At 37.8% G+C, this 19,801-nt stretch overlaps 1 protein-coding gene across 1 annotated transcript in view; it reads left to right on the top strand.

Moving 5' to 3' along the window:
- Positions 1-3,790, top strand: part of LOC126470358 (protein transport protein Sec61 subunit alpha) — a 43,519-nt gene extending 39,729 nt beyond the window's left edge. Inside the window, exon 9 of the mRNA XM_050098154.1 lies at positions 734-3,790. Within this exon, the coding sequence (XP_049954111.1) occupies positions 734-997 (264 nt within the window). The 3' untranslated portion in view covers positions 998-3,790. The remainder of the gene's footprint in view (positions 1-733) is intronic.
- The last annotated feature ends 16,011 nt before the right edge of the window (positions 3,791-19,801 follow it).

The raw sequence follows: 19,801 nt of genomic DNA, 5'->3' as shown, positions 1-19,801 counted from the left end.
GGTGTATTTAATAATACTGAAGATCATTTGTAATGAAAGGCCACATTTCCTATAGGTGGCAGCACTAACTAGACGACTGTCCCCAACAAAAGTGGCTACATATTCGACCACAGAATGTTCAGGTGCAGTATTGTAGATAAAGTTCAAATCTAATGGGTATGTGCTGAGATATTCGACAGTAGTGGAAGTGTTCAAATATTTAGCCACCATTCGTCAACCGCAGAACATAGGGTATTGTGAGCGTTAAAGGGTTAAGTCGGTCAGTTCAAAGATAGGAGGAAGGCAGTGACCTGCCTCCTCCAGTACAGCCATGCCATGTAAAGCACTGTGGAGTTTATACTACCTCACGGTTCACGACACCTGTACCAACTTTCCAGACACGCTATACAGTATCCTTAGAGAGATGAACTAAAAAACGAGAACTATGGTGGCTGGCATAATAATTTTGTCAGTAATTCATTGCCTTTCCATAATTTGTGTGTTCAGGCCGTACATACTTGAACCAAGTGTTTCCCCTGAAAATTTCTCTGTGTTTGCTACATGCTTTTAGAGATATTGCAGTGGTGTTGAGAGATAATCGTTCAAGAAAAATTGGAAATAGTACCATAGCAATCCCACTGGCTATATACCATTGCACAGTTTCATTTGTGTCCCTTTTCGCGCTTTCCCCTGAAATGTTCTCTCTTACCTACTTAAACATGTACTTGAACTAAGAATATTTCCTATCTTGCAGGTGGCAAAGCAACTTAAAGAGCAACAAATGGTAATGCGTGGACATCGTGACAACTCCATGATTAGAGAGTTGAACCGTTACATACCAACTGCTGCAGCCTTCGGTGGTCTGTGCATAGGAGCACTTTCTGTTCTAGCTGACTTCTTGGGTGCTATTGGTTCTGGTACTGGTATCCTCCTTGCTGTAACAATCATATACCAGTATTTTGAAATATTTGTGAAAGAACAGAGTGACATGGGCAGCATGAGTACACTATTATTCTAAGACCATTTTCACCATACATACAGGATGAAGTTGTTCCATCACAGCAGTGTCTGCTGTTAGTTGAGTAGCTGTTGTGCATCATCAGAAACATAGTTAAATGCATGATAAGTGTTTTCTTTTGTTGTAGCTGTACCAGACTATTTCCCACTATATTCTGTATGGAATTCAATGTCACATCGTAATGCAGAACTATTTGGAGGTTTCTTATTGTTTTAAGTGTCATAGACATCAGTGTTCCTGATTATTTATTGTTTTTGGGGCTGTAACTGCACTGCAAGAGACAATTGGTGACACAATGTACACATGTATAACCTGAAACAATAGCCTGTTGACACTTCTCTGCTCTGTATGTCAATAGTGACATGAAGATCGCCATCAATAAAAGCAGATGATAAAGATGCCACAAATATCAAAGTTTGAATTTATCACACCACTTTAACATTACTCAAATGTTCTCAACTGTGATTGAAATGCAGGAAGAATTGTGTCCTATCTCTGATTGTAATTATTGGGCACTTCCTTCTTGTGGAAGGGATATCCCTATCTTTCAGTATCTCCTTTACTTCCCCTGTAACCCAAACTTAAGATAGATCTCTTGAAAGTTATTTACCTAAGGATTATAATGTTTTTTATGTTTTTGGCACACATTACCAAGGCTCTTGGTAATAGCATTAGGAATACCTGCAAGGTTTTTTTTTCCTGTGACACCATCTTTTATAAATCTGTCTGCGCAGTAAATTAATAAAGGTTTGACATATTCATTCATCTCAGAAATTGATAAAAGTAATTAGTGTCAAATTTGCTGTGAAAAAGTTGGACTTGACAATGACATAATTGTGACAAAGAAAAGATTGAATGTTACATTTGCTTCAAAATCTGGTCATATCAGTGTGTGTTAAGTTCTCAGATTTCCTAATGTGTCATCAGAGTTTTCACAAAAACTGTTTGTGAATGAATTGTTTTAGGTTAAAATAATGACATAATTGTCACAGCATAATGCTTCTTAGTTATCTGAAAAAAGTCTGGGTGGAATAGCAATAGAGTGGTTTAAGAACTGCACAAAAGATAAACCCCTCTGAATCACATTCATAATAAAATCACATAGCATTAATTTAGTTACATTGGACAGGTTACATAACTTTGTTGATGTTATAGCATTTATAAGTTTTTGTTAAAAAAATAAAGAAAGATTAAAAAAAGTGTGTGTGTGTGTGTGTGTGTGTGTGTGTGTGTGTGTGTGTGTGTGAGTGAGTGACAGAGAGAGAGAGAGAGAGAGAGAGAGAGAGAGAGAGGTAATCTTGTATTGTATGTCCCTTAATAATGAGTGAACTTGGTCTTTGCAAGGGTACACAGTTGTTTTTTTAAACAAAACGTGAAATCTTTCCATGTATATGTGACTGTCAGTGTGTTATTTGGTTACTTTGCTGACTCGATATATTGGTGTAGTCACAAACCGTTTAATGATCATGTGTAATACTCACAGGTGTACAAATAGTTTCTTAATTACTATTGCATTCATAGTAAATCATTTCTTTTGAAAATGGGACTGATTCAAAGTCAATGACAGCAGATGATTTTGCACGAAGAATCATTTGTACACCCAAAACATTCTCACACACCAGAGTAAAGCATTATCAGAGTTTTGTTACTGCCATTTAAATTTTCTGGTGTGGTTTTGGTACTGCTACTTCTTTGAGAATCTTATTAGGGAATGAAAATACGAAAGCAAAAGTTGACATAATAAAAACAACCAATATTGTTGTGTGGTCACTTAAGTCAAGCACCATAGTGAATGGCATTAATTACAATATGTGTAGTGGAAAATACTAAAATTTACCAACAAATATTGAGAGTAAAGCTGTTATGACTGCACTTGGAGATATATTATTCAGAGTAACACAGTGGCTTGTGAAAATAATGGTAATGCATTCTTCTTCCATGCTACATTTAATAGCACACGCAGCTTGATTGTGTACCACCACCTGTTAGTACTGTGGTGGTTGGATGGATACATTCTTGTCTCTGGTTGTAGGTTTTTTGTGGTGTTAAAAATGTTGCAGCTCATATTGTGCTGCTGTCTAGCTCTTAAGTTGACACAAGCATTCATAATCGATTGCCAGGAAACGTTTTTAAACAAACATGTTTCAGTATTGCATGTGCAATGTGTAAAATTCCATTATAATTTCATTGGATAAGTGTCTAATATATTTGATTACCTTTCAAGATTTGATTACTTAGTGATGAATGTAGCAAAACAACCTAATGTAATGATATATAACTTGGTGATCTCTTGTAACTTCCTTTCCTCTTTGGTGACACACACACTTAAAACTGTAAACAGTGTAAGGTTTGTTTGGCATACTATAAGGAATTATTTTTTTTAAAAAAAGAAAAATCACTTGAATTCTTGTATTTGACATGTTCAAGCATATTGATAATGGTGGGGATGTAAATTAATATTTCACCAAATTATCTGTTTATTTTGTTAATTATTTATAGTATACAGACTAATAACGAAAAAGTTCCCTGCACACTGGGTGCTTGTTTTATATTTTGCAGATGTAATGTAATTGTAATTACGTAAGTAGGAGAAAACTGTGTAGCTCTGTTATATTTTCAGAATCAGACTTTCTGTATCAAATAGTGTATTTGCACTTACTTTGTATATCCTTTCCTGTATTTTGTGTGGTATAGATGGTATTTCTTTCAAAAAATTAGTTTTTTTGAAGAGTGTGTGTGTGTGTGTGTGTGTGTGTGTGTGTGTGTGTGTGTGTGTGTGTGTGTGTGTGTGTGCGCATCACCTAGGATTTAAAGAGAACTCTTAAAATAGGAAGAGCAGTAACATTTCATTATATTAAAACATTAGAATATTCCCCACAAAGAAGTCAGTGAAAATATTTTGTTTCCTTCGGTGTATACTTGCCTGAATGACTGTAGCACAAGAATTTAAGTAACAAATTAAATTGTAACAAAAGGTTGTGGATCACCATTACATGACTGTAAAAAAAGAACACATGCTACATCAAAATGCAGGAACTGTGACCTGAAAAAAACATTGTAATTTGACATAATATAGATGAGGGCGTGAGTATTTGGGTAGGCCAAGGATAGAGCTCTGAAAAGAGGATTGCAGTGTGTGGGAACTGTTCATGAAATTGATGTTATTAGAATACTGTGTAAGTATATAAAATATGAGTTTGAATTATTTCCAAAACAACAATTTAGTGATAGGAGTGGCAAAAATCATCTGGTTCACTTACTTTGCAGACATTGTTGATGAACTATGTCACACTGTTTATTGCCACCCCACCTCCACCACCAGTCCTAAGTGAGTGTGTCTTTGGTTTAATTACTTCAGTGTTACCAGTATCAAATTGACTGTGCGACTGAGTCATTACATGCCATTTAGGAATACAATAAACAAATTCCCTTATTCAGTGTGTTTGTGTGTTTCCCTGTTAGTCTTCCAAATAAATAACCCACACTGCTTTGACGTATTTGTAATGAACATCATAATTGTAAAAGACTTTTAGTTATTGTCATATAAGTCAATGCAGTTCTGGTGAACTGACTTAAACTGATTTAATAAGAAAGACTTTGATTGCAAAAGTTAGAATTGGTGTGAATTGATGAGAATGTTATACATTACTCTTGTGATAAATCTTATAAATGTAAGATGGTTTTGGGTAGCAATGTGATGGATAATACTGGTTGAGACTTGTAAAGTTTGTATTGTGAAATGACACTAAAGTGATTGTGTCCTGAACAAAACTTTCTTCTTTAATTTGTTTGTGAACTTCCTTATCCTAACCTCCTGTTTTGTCCTATTTTTTTCTGAGACTACTTGAGAATGTAATCAGTAAACACTAAACAGTAAATCCTATTCTGTAACTGATGTAAGTTGCTTGCAAAAGTCAAAGGTCCAGGGTTCAAGTCCCTGTCTGGCACTGTCTGTCTGCAAGGAATTCTGAAGTGTCCATAAATTCACTAACTTCTTTGGGCAAATTTGTTCATGGAAATCGAAGTTTCGTTGAAATTATTTCAGTGATGGTGGTGTTGGTAAAACTTCTGTAATTCCTTCTAAAATTGTAACAAGTTCTACTTCATATAACTGTTGTCTAAAATGCCAGTGATAATTTTTGAAAGGCTAATTTCATTATGTACAAGATACATTTTTTATATAATTGACATTAGGTGGAGCCTCTAATTACAGGTTTGTAGTTCATTAATGTTATTACAGCTACAATAAATATACTATGTGATAAAAGTATCTGGGCAGTGGCGTTCAAGCAAGCAACAGGAAAACTTGGTTTTGAGAAACTCTACTTGCAAATTCAAAATGATTAAAAGTGGGAAGGATTCTATAAAATGATGGATGGCAGTTAGAGGAAAATATCAACTTTGCTCATTTGTGGTTTGATGATCTTAATGAAGTTGCTGACAAGTTGAAGGTAGTGTGTTGCATTTTAGTTAGTGTTGTCAGTGGTATGGTAAACAATACAAATAGTATAAGGAACAATATGCATGAACCAGTCATTAAACCCAACTGCAATCACAACATTTCAAATTTGGTATGAGGTCAGTGAATCTTAGTAATTTAGCAATGAATGGTAAATTTCACTGCTTTGAGTTCATTTTTCATGGATTGGTATCATCGCAAAATTTATCAGAAACCATTGCAGTGCAGCAAGAGACATTCAATAGCGGAAGACTGTGGTCAATAGTTAGAGGTATTTCCATTACCACACATAAGAAAAGCAAGAAAGATATTTTATTCACCAGAACACAATTGATAATTGACTCCAAATGCAAATATATTACCCTTTTTCTTAAGTACATACTGAAACCATAAAGCATTGCACCCTTATTGATCATTTGCTTCATGTTAGGTGCCCTAAAATGTACAGTTTTAACCGTGCAACAGAATGGGGCAGATCTGCATGCACACAAAATCAAGATGCTGAGGTGTGTGGATAGAGATTAAGGGACGTGTTCTTGGGCAAGCAAGCCAGCATTCAGGAGTGCTGTGCACAAGTGTCTGTGTGTAAATAGTGAAATTTGTGTACAGATATATATGGGCAGTTTTGGCGTGCGGTGTTTCGTCGGTTCTAAAATCCTGTGTGTTGAGTACCTTAATTGCAGCCATGATTAGTCCTAAAGTGAATCGAATGCCTGTTGTTATCACTGGAACAGGAGGTATTGCAGTTATAGACATGGACATAAATAAGAAGCAGCACAGATACTGCTCCAATCGTACTACTTTAAGAGCTGCGGGACAATTACCCAGAAGCCTGTCGAACCTATTTAAGAATGGATACTGTAAACATTGGTAGACATTGTCAAGAACAAAATCAGCTGAAGTGGTACACTTGAGAGGAAGAGAGTTTGTACTGAGAAATGTCTTGCAGCTGCTCTCAGGTTTTTCAGCAGGTCTTTGGCTCCCTGAAAAGTTTAAAATTTGCCACAGGAGTTTCCACATTACCGTTTTCTAGTATAACTCCAGACACATGAAAAGCACTTTATGATGTGCTGTGGCCAGAGGTCATAAAGGTAAAAAGTATTATTGTGTTAATATTTATTATTTAAGAAATTGCTGTAAACTGTATGGAAGAAAAGACATTGAAGTCAATTTTTTAATGCATCTGCTTAAAAAAAGAAAAGTCTTATTACTGTTACTACAATGTGGCCCATATAATTGTCATACTGCTCTAAGGGAGTTTAGATAATGCCTTGATCTGGAACAGAAGTGCAAGCATCTGTAGATGTACAGAGAAAAAAAGGGGGAAATGTGTTGAGGTGTGAGATGGTGCTGGCAACTGTCTGATTTGGTATGTATTAATGTGGCACACATCAGTATGTGCAGCCAAAGTTTTGAGGAAACCTTGGCACCTCTTGACCCACAGTAAATAAAAGCAAGCCATAGTAACACAATGTTGATATACAAATTGTGTCAAGAGACTTGCCTGTGCACAGACTAATACAAATTTTCTTCCGTTCCTTTCTAAATTTGATTATACAATTCATCAATTTGTATGAATGATGGAAAATCATATGGTATGACAGAGTGACTTCTATGGCTTGAACATTTCTAACTATAGGTGCATGTTTTTCACTCATAAAACTGAGCAGTGAGCTGGGGGTTGGAGCTGGTTCATACCATCCTTTTATTTTTTTCTGCTCTTAGATGTCTTTCCAAATCCATAGCACCCTTATATCCCATTTTAATGTGTCTATTACGCACTGCACATTTACCTTGACTTATGTTTCATCCAAATACAAAGCATTGATACTTTGCTTTTAGTTTGTCTGATAACGCACACTGCTTTTTTCTGCTATCAGTATTATTTAACTTAGGAGATGATGTGTTTCAAATCAAACATTAACTAACAAGCTTTTGTTTCACCACATGGAAATATTGAGACAGTGCTGGACAAATTACAATACCTCAAATCAACATATTGTAAACATTTCTTCAACAGTTACACTATTGGTAGTGAACCAAATGAAAAAATATATACTGAAGTGTGCGCAACTTGTGATTCAATCTAACTTCGTTACAGTGATATGGGAGGGAGTGCTGTCATCTTTACGGCATGCTACAGGAGCAAAGAGGCACTTGAAAACTGCACAAACGACAAGGGGGGGGGGGGCAATGCTCCTCGTGATGAGCATTCTTAAGCTTTAAGAACTTGTTTGGCTCAGTAGGCATCTCCATATGTACCAGTTTCCTGCTAAAGCAATCAATTAGATGCTTTGCCAAATTCTCACCCAAAAGTAAACAATTTTAGACAACAACAAAAATCTCATGCTCCATGATGCTGGGGGTACAGAAGGTGGGACATTCTTTTGCTCGAGACATAGTGCTGCATCTTACCCTCAGAGGACAGCAACAAATCTAGATGTTTAGGGTGTTGAATGACTGCTATGGAAAAACAGCGGAGTTCAGCTACTTTATGATTTACTCTTTCTCTGTTTTGTTCTGCACTGTGTACTACTCCTCCTCTTTGGGCTTTGACCAGGCTGTAAACATGAAATGAATAGTTTGGATTCTGCCTCTCAGTTTTTGGTAGGTCCTGGAGTTTACCCTGCATTTCAGAAAATGGCCCAATATGATAACACTTATGGTAAACGTTCTGAACCAATCTGCATCTGAGTCACCCTGTGATATTACACCATTTTTCCTCTGAATGTCACTGCTACATTTTTTTTAGGGTGGGGGTGGGGGGAGATTCCACAGCATAGAAATGTGTTACACTTAATGGCAGGATGCTGTGAGTAAGGCAGGAAGGAACAAGTTAAGGAAAGTGACAGGGTCTCGGTCACCTGCTTTAGAGCTTTCTATCTAAGCTTGCGAGGTTTGGTCTTCAAAAGCACCAGCAACCACAGAGTAGTCAGATGTGGCCATGTGATTTACCTGGTGATCATTAACAGGACAAGCTGGGGGGTCTGCTGCTAGGTCCAGGATGCCAATGTCAAGATGGTCCTAAGCAGTGTCGTGATGGACCAGGAAAATGGTGAGATAATCCACGGTGCAGGAAGTGTGGTTGTGGTGGCCCAGACCATAGCAAACATGCCAATTTTAATAGTCTGTACCAGGATAATGGAGGACAAGGATGAGGCAAATGTGACATTGATGGACCCTTGTGCAGTAACAGTGACAATTGCATCATAAAAGGATCTAGCCATGTTCTTGTTGTTGTGGTTGTTTTTTATCTGTAGTAGTGGTGGTTGCGGTGGTGGTGGTGGTGGTGGTGGTGTAAGCCTGCCTCTTGTCATGTCTGATACTCCTAAAAAGGAAGAAATGACATTGATAAATACTGTGTGCATAAGAGACATACGCAGACATCAACCATATGATCCAGTCACGTTAATGTGATCACAACCTATGTTCGATGTCAAAGTGCAATAGCCAATAATAATACTTTATTCAATATCAAATTATTCATTGCATATGTGTGAAAACAGGTTACAATTCTTGATACATAGGACAATAATATGTGCTTGTGAATACATCATCAATTAACAAAATGATTAAATAACAAATAAAATGGTTTACTTCTTATTCTACATGTAAATATGGTATTCTTCTAATGTGTAAAATGGATTTTGTAACAGGAATTTCTTTAGCTGAAATTTAAGCTTCATTGTGGGTAGGGTCATAACTTTACAGAGCAGTGCATTGGCTAACTTTAAATGTGTGTATTGTGGATCTTTTTCATAGAGTGCTTTCTATGGCTCCTGATGTAAAATGTTTCTTTATTTCTGGTATTGTACTGATACAAATCGAAACAAATGTTGGGCTGCAGTCTTTTACCAAGTAATATGGCTTTTAGAATGCACATGTTTACTACGGTTAGTACACCAGTTTTTGGAAACAAGCCATGGCATGATTCCTTATATTTTGCTCCACAGATTATTCTTATCACCTCTTTTTTTTAAAGTAGCAATAGCTTATTTAGATTTGCTTTGGTTGTTGCTCCTCAAATTTCTGTTCTGTAATTCAGGTGAGAGGAAAATAGAGCATGGCATGCAGTTTTTAGGACAACAGTGTCTTTGCTGATCTTGCTAATCATACTAATTACAAATATGTTCTTAGACAACTTACATGCTGGAGTGTCAACATTTGTATCCCATTTTAGTCTGCTTTGAATTGTTAAAAAGAGGAATGTTACTCTAAATTCTTTTTTTACTAATTCATTGCCTATGTATAGTTTTATTTCATCATTAAAACTACTGTTGTTAAACTTCATGAGATGTTTTACTACTGCTTACATTTAAGTGACTTAATTAAAGCATTGAACAATTTTGTCAAGTTATTACAGTGGATCTATAGTTTGTTAAACGATTTCTTTTTGCACACAATGGATGCATCATACGCATACAGAACTATTTTGGAACTTTGAGTGCAGTATCTTATGTCATTTGCATAAATCAAAAACCGAAGAGGACCCAGTACTGAGCCATGGGGCACTCCATATTTTATATCTGTGATTGTGGATTTGTGATCACCACTTTGTTTTAAGCAGTACAAACTGTTTATGGCTACTCATGTAAGATTTTATTAGGTCATGAGCAATTCCTCTGATGCCAATGTTCCATAGCTTTTCTAATAGGACTGTGGTGTTCACACAATCAAAAGGTTTCTTAAGGTCGAGATATATACCTGCAACATGTTGCTTGTGCTCGATGCCACTTATTATCTCTTCAATTAACTGAGCAGCTGCTGTGCTAGTTGATTTACAGTTGAAGAATTAATTTTGATTTTCAAACATTAGGTTGTGCATCTGGAGAAAGTTTATAGTACTGCTGTATATGACTTTTTCAACTATTTTGGAAAAGAGAGGAAGTATTGAGGTTGGTCTGTAGTTTTGAATTTTGAGTCTTTCTCCTTTTTTAAAGATTAGTGTTATCTGAGCTATTTTTAGTCTGTCTGGGAAGGTGCCTGATTCTGTTATATAATTAACTGCTACAGACAGATGTACACAGACATTTTGTCTGCACACTTTCAATACATCTATACTGAGGCCATCCTGCCCTGTGGAACTCGAAGATTTTAGAGAGCTAATGATGATAATTATTTCTTTGCAGGGGCTGGATATATGCTATGCTCAGATGGACTGCCTTTAAAATTATGCTGCAGGTTATTATGTTTCTCATTGGCAGCTTCCCCTACTGAAGAAAAATACTCATTGAATATATTAGCAATTTCAAGTTGGTATTTTACTACCATCCCATTATGGTCAGTAATAAAGTCCATACAGGATTTATTCTAAAACTTTATTACTCCCCAGACACCAGTAGTAACATTGTGCGAAGCCTAAAGCTTGTTTGCAATGTAGTTGCTCCTGGTCTGTATTAATAAGTCTTTATAGTATTCTTGATAAGTTTTGCAGGCCTCCTTTAGCTTGAGATTTTGTCTATCATTCAACATTGCACTATGAAATAATTTTAATTTTTCCCTTGCTTCAATGGCATCATTATTTATCCAGTCCGACATCGGTAGCTGAGTGGTCAGCACGACAGAATGTCAATCCCAATGGCCTGGGTTCCCTTCCTGGCTGGGTCATATTTTTTATTATTTATCCACATAATTTTGTTTATATTTTTAGTTTGTTTAAATTTTTTGGCTACAACTGGGCATGTGGCATTGAAACAGTAACAGAAGTCAGTAGTAAAGCTATCTCAGGAAAAGCTATCATTCTCAAACCATGGTATGTGTGCTAACATGCAGTTTGGTGTATTGATGTTATCATAATACATAATTTTTTTGCTTACATATAGTTTCTTTTTAGTGACGAAGGGGATCTTATTTGACTCCAATTGAAGCTGTACTGCATGGTGATCAGAGATGGCTAGTTTTAGAACAGATGTACTGTAGGAAAGATGGGTCATGTTTGCTATTATACTATCCAGACATATTTTGCTGTTGCCAATCCCTCTAGTTGGCTCATGGATAAGTGGGGTGAGATTGAATTCATTGAGTAGGAGGTGTAGCTTTTTGGTGTTGGCATCATTGGTTAATAAGTCTATATTTATATCCACTGTTGTTATAGTATTTACATGGCCATTTAATCCAGACAATGTACAGTCTATATGTATTTTTGAAAAATGCCCCAGGTGGCCTGTACACACCGATAATTGCTATGTTTTCTCTACGCCATTTTAGTTGTATTGCAGCAAATTCTGTGATTCCTTCTATGCAGAATGCACTTACCTCAATAATGCTGAAATTACTTGCTTTAACAGATGGCAGGTGGCAGCTGCAGTAGTGGAATGTATGTAAATCAGGTCAGGGGCAAGCAGAAAACAGTGCCGTCTTTGTCATAACATGAAAATGGAGCAATTTATCTTACGTCCAAAGTGGCATGATCATTGGCTTTTGGGGCAAGGGTGAAAGCATTTCCAGAACTGCTAAGTTTGTAAACTGTTTGCACGCTGCTGTGGTTAAAATATCACTATCACTATTACTATTGTTTCTAGTATTTATGTGGAAATAATGTGTTGGTATAGCAACATAGGGATTTCAGCTATCCATCATCATTAATCGGAATAATAGATTCTAATATTTTATTTAGCTTGGCATAAACGTCAATCTCAGTGTGAACGGGTGTGGCAGTGATCTGTTCAGACTTCACATATCATCAAGTGCATCTAGAAAATAAAAAACAAGACATCTGATAAGCATTGTTCACATGTTTAAATTTTTAGCACTTTTCAATGAATGGATGAATTACCCCATACTTACCTGGCCCTTGACAACTGGTGTCATCTTTCACAAGTTTACACCAGAAAAAGGCGTTATGAGTAGCATTTTAACAGCTCTGGTGTCAACCCCCACCCACAGCTAACTTGTCATCGACAGGACATAGAACAGAAATAGGAACATCCCATAAGTAATGCATGCTAGTTGAATTAATAATGTAGAAATATCAATTACGACTGCAGTTATTAATAATAGCACCCCATCCTTGTGTGGAGATTTGTGCGCTTACCGTATGGCACAACTCGGTAATTCTGTCCAAGTCTCCTAGAATAATATATCAACACACTTAGGTTAATTACTTATGCATTGTGTCTGTCACATTCTGGGAGCTCACACTAGGGTCCGGGTTAACCTTACTATCTCTGTAATTACATCCACATCTCCTAGAAATAAAAACAATAACATTTCATAAGAATAAGTAATTATGTAGCGTAGGTGCGGCTGCAGCAGCACAATGTGGCCGCAGACAGCCCACTGGAGGCATTGCTGGTCCACTATGTGGAGGGTGACCAGTGTGCTGTAGCCATGGATGGCCTGCTACACCCAGGGCATGCCTCCATTAGTACAAAAAACAGTGAGGATAAAGAAAGAACACTCTGCAGATAAGGTGTGTACCTTAGTTTGCATATTAGGTGTTTGGGATTTCTCTGTATACAGAGCAGTCTGGCTAGGGCAATGTTAGTAGGACACAATCGACTGCAGCTGCTTCCAGTGTCATGTAGAAAGAGACATCTAAAATGATATCTTTCATCCTCGACAGACTGCATGGGCAGCATGTGATGAATACTTACCTGAAGTCTGTTAGTGCTGGAAGAGTTGAATAAATACAAAGTTTGCTTGTAAAAGAATGTATCATTTATTGGTAACTCAACTAAAAAGAATTTGTACATTATCTGGAGCATACATAAAACAATTTTTGTCTTCTTCAACATACATTTGCTCGAGTCGTCAAACAGATGAACACCTCTTCTTGAATATTTTGTAAATCCAAGACATCATCTCATGACCCTTGACATAAATGATGCCATTTATGTGATCAAAGTTTCAAAGTGAGGCTGCCATATCTCTCTGTATGCCATTCTATCATCGTTCTACCATTTTCTGAAGTGGAAGTGTGTGAACCATGCTGTGTTTTTTCGAGTCTTGGTGCACTTTACTGTTCTAAATGACTGTGATGAAGCAAAATTTTGGAAAATGTTGTTGATACAGGTCCAGACTGGTGAATGTGGTGAATGAACCAGGGGGTATTTACACAACTTTGTCCACAGCTCGTGGTCTAGTGGCTAGCATTGCTGCCTCTGGATCACGGGGTCCTGGGTTCGATTCCCTGCCAGGTTGGGGATTTTCTCTGCCCGGGGACTGGGTGTTTGTATTGTCGTCATCATCATCATCATCATCGTCATCATGCACTGATGACTGCACAGTTGAGTGACCCACAAACTGATCATCATCATCATCATCATCATCATCATCATCATCATCATCATCATCATCCATAGCTTTGTCACTACCTTGTGTGGTCTATTGTTTGTCTCAGTGATATTAGGAATGCTGTTGTATGTTTTACGACTGGTAAATGCAATAATCCAATTGCCCCTTGCTTAAAGATCTATGCGCAGAAAGTAATTCACACATAATACTGACAAGTTCTTTTAATGTTATGAGTGTGTGACATCGCATCTAAACCTGAACTGATAGAGTGATGTGCCTGTTGCTTGTTTTGATGCAATCATCAGGAGGAACACTAGGCATAAACGTCCACAGATGTTTAAATCAAAGTCTTGGTAATGTTGAAAATTCTAGAACACATGGTTGTTGGTGAAGTAATGGCACAGATTTTCAGGCAGATATAGCTCCCCATATGAGTCAAAGCTGTACACTTTACTGTGTTGTTTATTTATTTATTTATTTTTTAAGGTATGCAACATATTGGGCTCTTGATCCTCCTGCAACATCTAAATTTACAATCCCATATTCTTTGGATTTTGACACTGTTGTGGCGATGTGCAATGTATTTGACATAAACACTCCACGAAACCTTGGAATTCTGAGTTTTTTGATGAGTTTAACAGATCTGGATTTTCAAGAGGTCCCTCCAGTAGTACATCTAGGATAATTTTTGCTGATAAACAACCCAAGTCCTTTCTTGTATGGTTTGAAGTATAGTTCTTTCCCACTAGCAATGGCCTACATCATTCTATTATGCCTTTTTGCCTCCTGTAGTTTTTACACTGTCTTTTGTGCATTCTTCACTTTCAGGCCATGGCTGCCTCCTCTCCTTCTAAAGAACCAATAGCCAATACCCAACAGCCTCACAAATGATGGAATTAGGAATGGGATAATTCCACCAGATGTATTTGGCCTTGGTAGAACCCTAGACTTTTTAATATATCTACTTACTCCTTTCTGCTTAAAGGCACTTATAGTCTCAGAACTGCAGATTGGATACAATTTTTTAAACATCCTGTGGGATTTTTCTAATGCTGCTTCGGTGTACGATGAACTCCATTTATGACATGCCAAAAATTTATCCCAGCACTCAGTTTAAGTTTGGTATGCATTGATTTATCAATTGTGAATGCAGCAGTACATTGTTCCATGCCTATGTCTCTTCTTCAATGTAACTGTTTGGCATTATCAGATCAAATTTGACTGGCAGCTTGACATTCTGCCAAACCTTGATTTGCAACATATGCTATGTAATGTTTCTTGCAGGCCTTATGTAGTAGAGTAATATGCTTATCACTATGAGCTAAACAATTTTTCAGCTCTGCTCCACATGCACAGCTGTTATATCCAGGGATATGAAATTCAGCTGACAACCTCTAAAGAATACTGCCATTTCCTCTAATGTGCTTCTTTTCACTCATTTTTTGCTGTTATCCTGACAGTTTTGCACACCCTGCTGTTTATCAAATCGTGAACAATCACTCAACTGTCAACATTTAAGTAAAGCCTCAGTTCCTCAACATCTTATAACATGCTCTATGAGAAACATGTCCAGTTCAGAGCTTCTCTGTAATTCTTCACTGTAACTGTCCTTTGTGTTGTATGTTTCTGGGTTTGTTTGTTAGACTTGGGAAATGATATATATCTCTGTTGACCAGTTTGGCAGGTAAGATTTCTCAAGTATGGTCTTATATTTTTAAATACGCATTGAATTTCTGCTTGCGTGGGTCCACATTATAAACATGACTATATGACTATACTTTTTTCTTAGAATCTCATTATCATGAATCTCAGTTGCCCCCTCCTTATTGTGTAGTGTTTAGCTTGGTTACACTGGGCAGTTATTTGTGGGAGAATATCTAGCTATTTGTGTGAACCACAAAGATTAAATCACATCTACATGTGGTTTTTTTTTTTTTTAAATCTTTCAGTTCACACACTCCACAATACTTGCTTTCATGTGGGAGGATGTCAAATACAGTTCCATTACTGCCTTGAAATACTTATTGTAAAATTGCCCCCGCCCCCTCCTCCCCCCCCCCCCCCTCCATAGTCAGTCTGAAGACTGTCAGGGCAACAATTTGTTTCCATCTGCAACAATTGTTTCAACACCTGTGGAGCTTCCTTTCCAGTCTTTCCTTTCACAAATAGGGCCCAGGCAAATCTGGAACATGTGTCTATAACCATTAAAATAGAGTTGAAACCTTCATTCACTTATGAATATTTTCTCACACCTATGAGATCTGCCTACCATAAACCATCCAAACATGGTATTATGACGTGTTTATGCAAAAATGTTTTTCACTCCGGCTTATGGAGTTCTCGGGCCACTGTCTCCATAATTATTATTCAACAATGGGGGAGAGCACATATATATTTTGCAGAAGTAGATTTTTCAGTCTTTAATGCTGATTACCAATACCTTCACCTGTGCCATGTACACTGGCTACCAAGGTCTATTAAAGGTAATGTATTTCCTGCTGTTTGGGCCTTTTATTCATCCACTTGGCATGTTGTCTCACCTTTTTGCATTAGTCATACATAATATTTCAGCACATGTTTGTATCTCTTTTGGCAAATACTTACTGAGGTTCGAAGTTTTTGAGAATGTTAGTTCCACCAAACCAGGTGTTTGTTCAAAGTCCCTATCCCCAACCTGTACTATATATGTGGTTAAATGTGTAGGATGCTTTCCCAGCAGATACAACTGATTCTGGTTCACCAATGAAGTTGCAACTTTATTGGTTGTCATAAAAAGAGTGGCACCTAGAAGGACACAGTGGACTGTGATCATTGTTGGCAGGAAGGTAGGTGGTACCACACATACGAAATTATTACACTTTCAACTTTAAAGGATCCGCATTTACTGCACTACATGGCCACAAAATTTGTGTGTTAGTGTAGAACTGGGCCCCCATAGTTGTGAATACAAACATCCAGGTCTCACGGCATGGAGTCGTACCGGTCTCAGATGTAGTCCTGTGATAGTTGATCCTACGCTGCTTGCACGTGAACATGCAGTTCCTGCAGATTGGTGGTTGGAGATGGAGTCCTGATGACACACTCTACTGCACGCTACACATCCTCAGTTGAGGAGAAATCAGGCATTGTGGCTGGCCACGGAAGAGTACCCATTGCTGGAAGGTGTGCTTGGGAGGTGGCAGCAGTATGAGGATGAGCACTGTCTTGTTGAAATAAGGCATCGGCATAGGTGTACGGCAGTTGCAGGACCTCCTCCACATACTATGCACCTGTCAAGGAACCCATTACGAACACTAATGGTAAATGGGCACCACAGGATATCATTCCCCACACCATATCAGGCTAGTGGGGCATGTGTTGGGAGACCGAAAGCTGTTGTTTGTGGCACTCTCCAGTATGCCTCCAGACATGGACCCAAAAGTCACCACCTCCAAACAGAAGCAAGATTCATCACTAAATGCAACCTGCTGCCTGTTTGCAGGGCATCATTGCAAACATCAAGTGAGGAGGGCATGATGTTACAGGGGTGTGAGTGGCTGGCTTCGTAATGGTCAGTATACAGTGAACCGTGTATCATGCAGCCATCTGCCAATGGTATTATCACTAAGGGGATGCTGGATAGAAGGTAGGAGAGCCTGTTGGGTGGCTCCTATCATTGTCGTTGAATCTGCTCATATGTGCCAGACAATCTGTCAGTCCTCCCTCCTCGTGGTACATGTCAGATGTCAAGAACCTACATATCATGCATGTGTGCCATCCTGTATCCATTGCCATCAGCAATGGGCAGTAATGGTGTCCATATGACCATATGGCATGCAAAACAACAATAGGACCACCCTGCCTCCCACAGGCCCATTATGTGATCCCTTCTGAACACGTCTAGCTGGTCAACCTGCCATCAAATGTGTTGGCTGAGCATAGCACACATTCAGGTGATACTCTAGTAGTGATACTCACAGTCATAATGGCCAGCATAGCTGTTTGTGGCCCTCTTATATCAACTGATACACATGACATAATGGCCCCACCCATGCTCCCTGAGTGTGTGGCTGGCCATGCAAAAGTAATTTCATAGCTGCTGCCTTCATAACGCTATCCAATCATATTAATCATGTGCTAATTGCTTCAGTTTTTGTATCAACATTTAAATGAATGTCTGGCCTCTCCACCATTTCTTTGCATATACTGACACAATTATGGTGTAAGAGGTAAAAGTGCATATATTTTTATTAGTGACTGAGGACAGTGTTCCGAACAACATTACGTCAGTATTTACTTCATTTGCAGACTAATAATTATAGCTATTAGGAGTAGTGTCTTTTTTGGTTGGTTAATACTTCCAAATACATGTAGCAAGAGCAAGCTATTAATGCTTATTTTCCCCTAGACAGAACATCTGGTGTTGAAATGCAGATGTGTTGATGCGCAATGGTTAGTCTATACTGCAGGCATAGTCCACTTAGTGGTGCAGTTACAATGGTTCAGAAAACATCAAGTGGTATACTATATGATATGTTCGTAGGAAGATTGTTTGATGATCTATGTACATATTAAAGTACCACATAAAAATTCACTTATACCTGTTACACCCTGTTTTTAAAGAGAAACTCCTGAAAGTTTGATCTACATTGTCCGTTATTCACCTGTCTCATTTTATCAATGATCAAAATGCCATAGTGTATGTGATTCCAACAATCCTGCCATTCATTGAATGTCATGTCAGTTCCTAAGTTTACTTGATAAATATATTTTAAATTCATATTGTCCTATTTGAAAGCCATAGCAAAGTTTACATTATCCCTCAACAGCTACTTCAGAGTCCAGGAATATGTCTAGTTCAAATAAAAGATGTAAAACTTCATATAGCAGCCGAAAGAAAAATATTTCTGTATTTGATACAGGTTTGCCACTGCAATGGCATCAAATATGATTATACTGTTACAATTTACTTTTTGAGGTGGCAGATTATAACCACCTTCACTGAAAGTCTACTGTGTTACTCTGTCAATATTATTGAGCAGAAGTGAGCCATTCTTCTTCCAGTTTTTGATTTCATTGCAGCACCAGTCTGTTACTACAAGGCCCTTGGGATGTGGGTGTTTCATCCACTCAGTCATGGTGAAGACTATGATTTTACATTAGTATATATCGAATTTTATAATGAACACAGATGTTGTTCTCACAGATTTTTTGATTTATAAAATGTTAAATATAGCAGGGCATATGAGCATACTTAAATACAAACATAGTTCTGTGTCTACACCTAGCACAGTTGGGTCATAAATTTTTACATAAATTGACGCACATTGTGAATCCTAACGTTGAGTGATTGTTACTTCTGATGGATGAGGAGTTTTTGTGCACTAACTCCAACAGATTGCTCCATATTTTCTCATAGAATTGGTAGACATATGGTTGCCAGCTTAGTTGATAGTCTAGATCATGTTGGATCATGTAATTGCTATATGTTAGATTTTTAAATGTGTATTCTTGTAGATAGATGAACTCTCGTGTTGCGGTGCTGCGGGCACACTTAGAATTTGTTGCGGTGTGCAAACCTTCGGGTAATGTCAGGTGCCAGTAGGCCAGCGCTGCGGCTGCAGCGACATCAAAAGGACTGGAGCAGAAGTGCCTGGAACTCTCCACCTTGTGTTGCCTTGACACTTTGAGACATTATGATGCTGCGGCTATATAAAGCCCATCCTGCTGTCGCAGGCATTCAGTGTGGATAGTTTCACTCAGTGCATGATGCAGATGTGTTTACTGCTCCGACTTTAGTGTCTAGTGGACTATTTTATATGGTTATATTTTAGGCGTTCACTTTAATCTCTTAATGTATTGGGAATTAAGTTTGCAATGGGTAAACTTTTTACGAAAAAGGCATGCTTGGAAGTTGATGATACTGCAAGTCAACTTCAACAATTATTGTGTCGTCAGTTGCTTCGTCATCTTCAGGTGAGAACTGTTAACAGCCGAAACCTGGACAATCCGGTAGGGAAAGATCATTTCAGAAGTCTTGGTTGATCGAATACACATGGCTAGAATATGAAGCATCTACAGAAAACGTATTTTTGCAAAACCTGCGAAGAGGCAGATGCTAAAAATCTATT

This window comes from Schistocerca serialis, chromosome 3, assembly GCF_023864345.2.
Source record: "Schistocerca serialis cubense isolate TAMUIC-IGC-003099 chromosome 3, iqSchSeri2.2, whole genome shotgun sequence".
Classification (NCBI taxonomy): domain Eukaryota; kingdom Metazoa; phylum Arthropoda; class Insecta; order Orthoptera; family Acrididae; genus Schistocerca; species Schistocerca serialis.
Note: the sequence above shows the minus strand (reverse complement) of the source record. Positions and strands in the feature narration are given on the sequence as shown.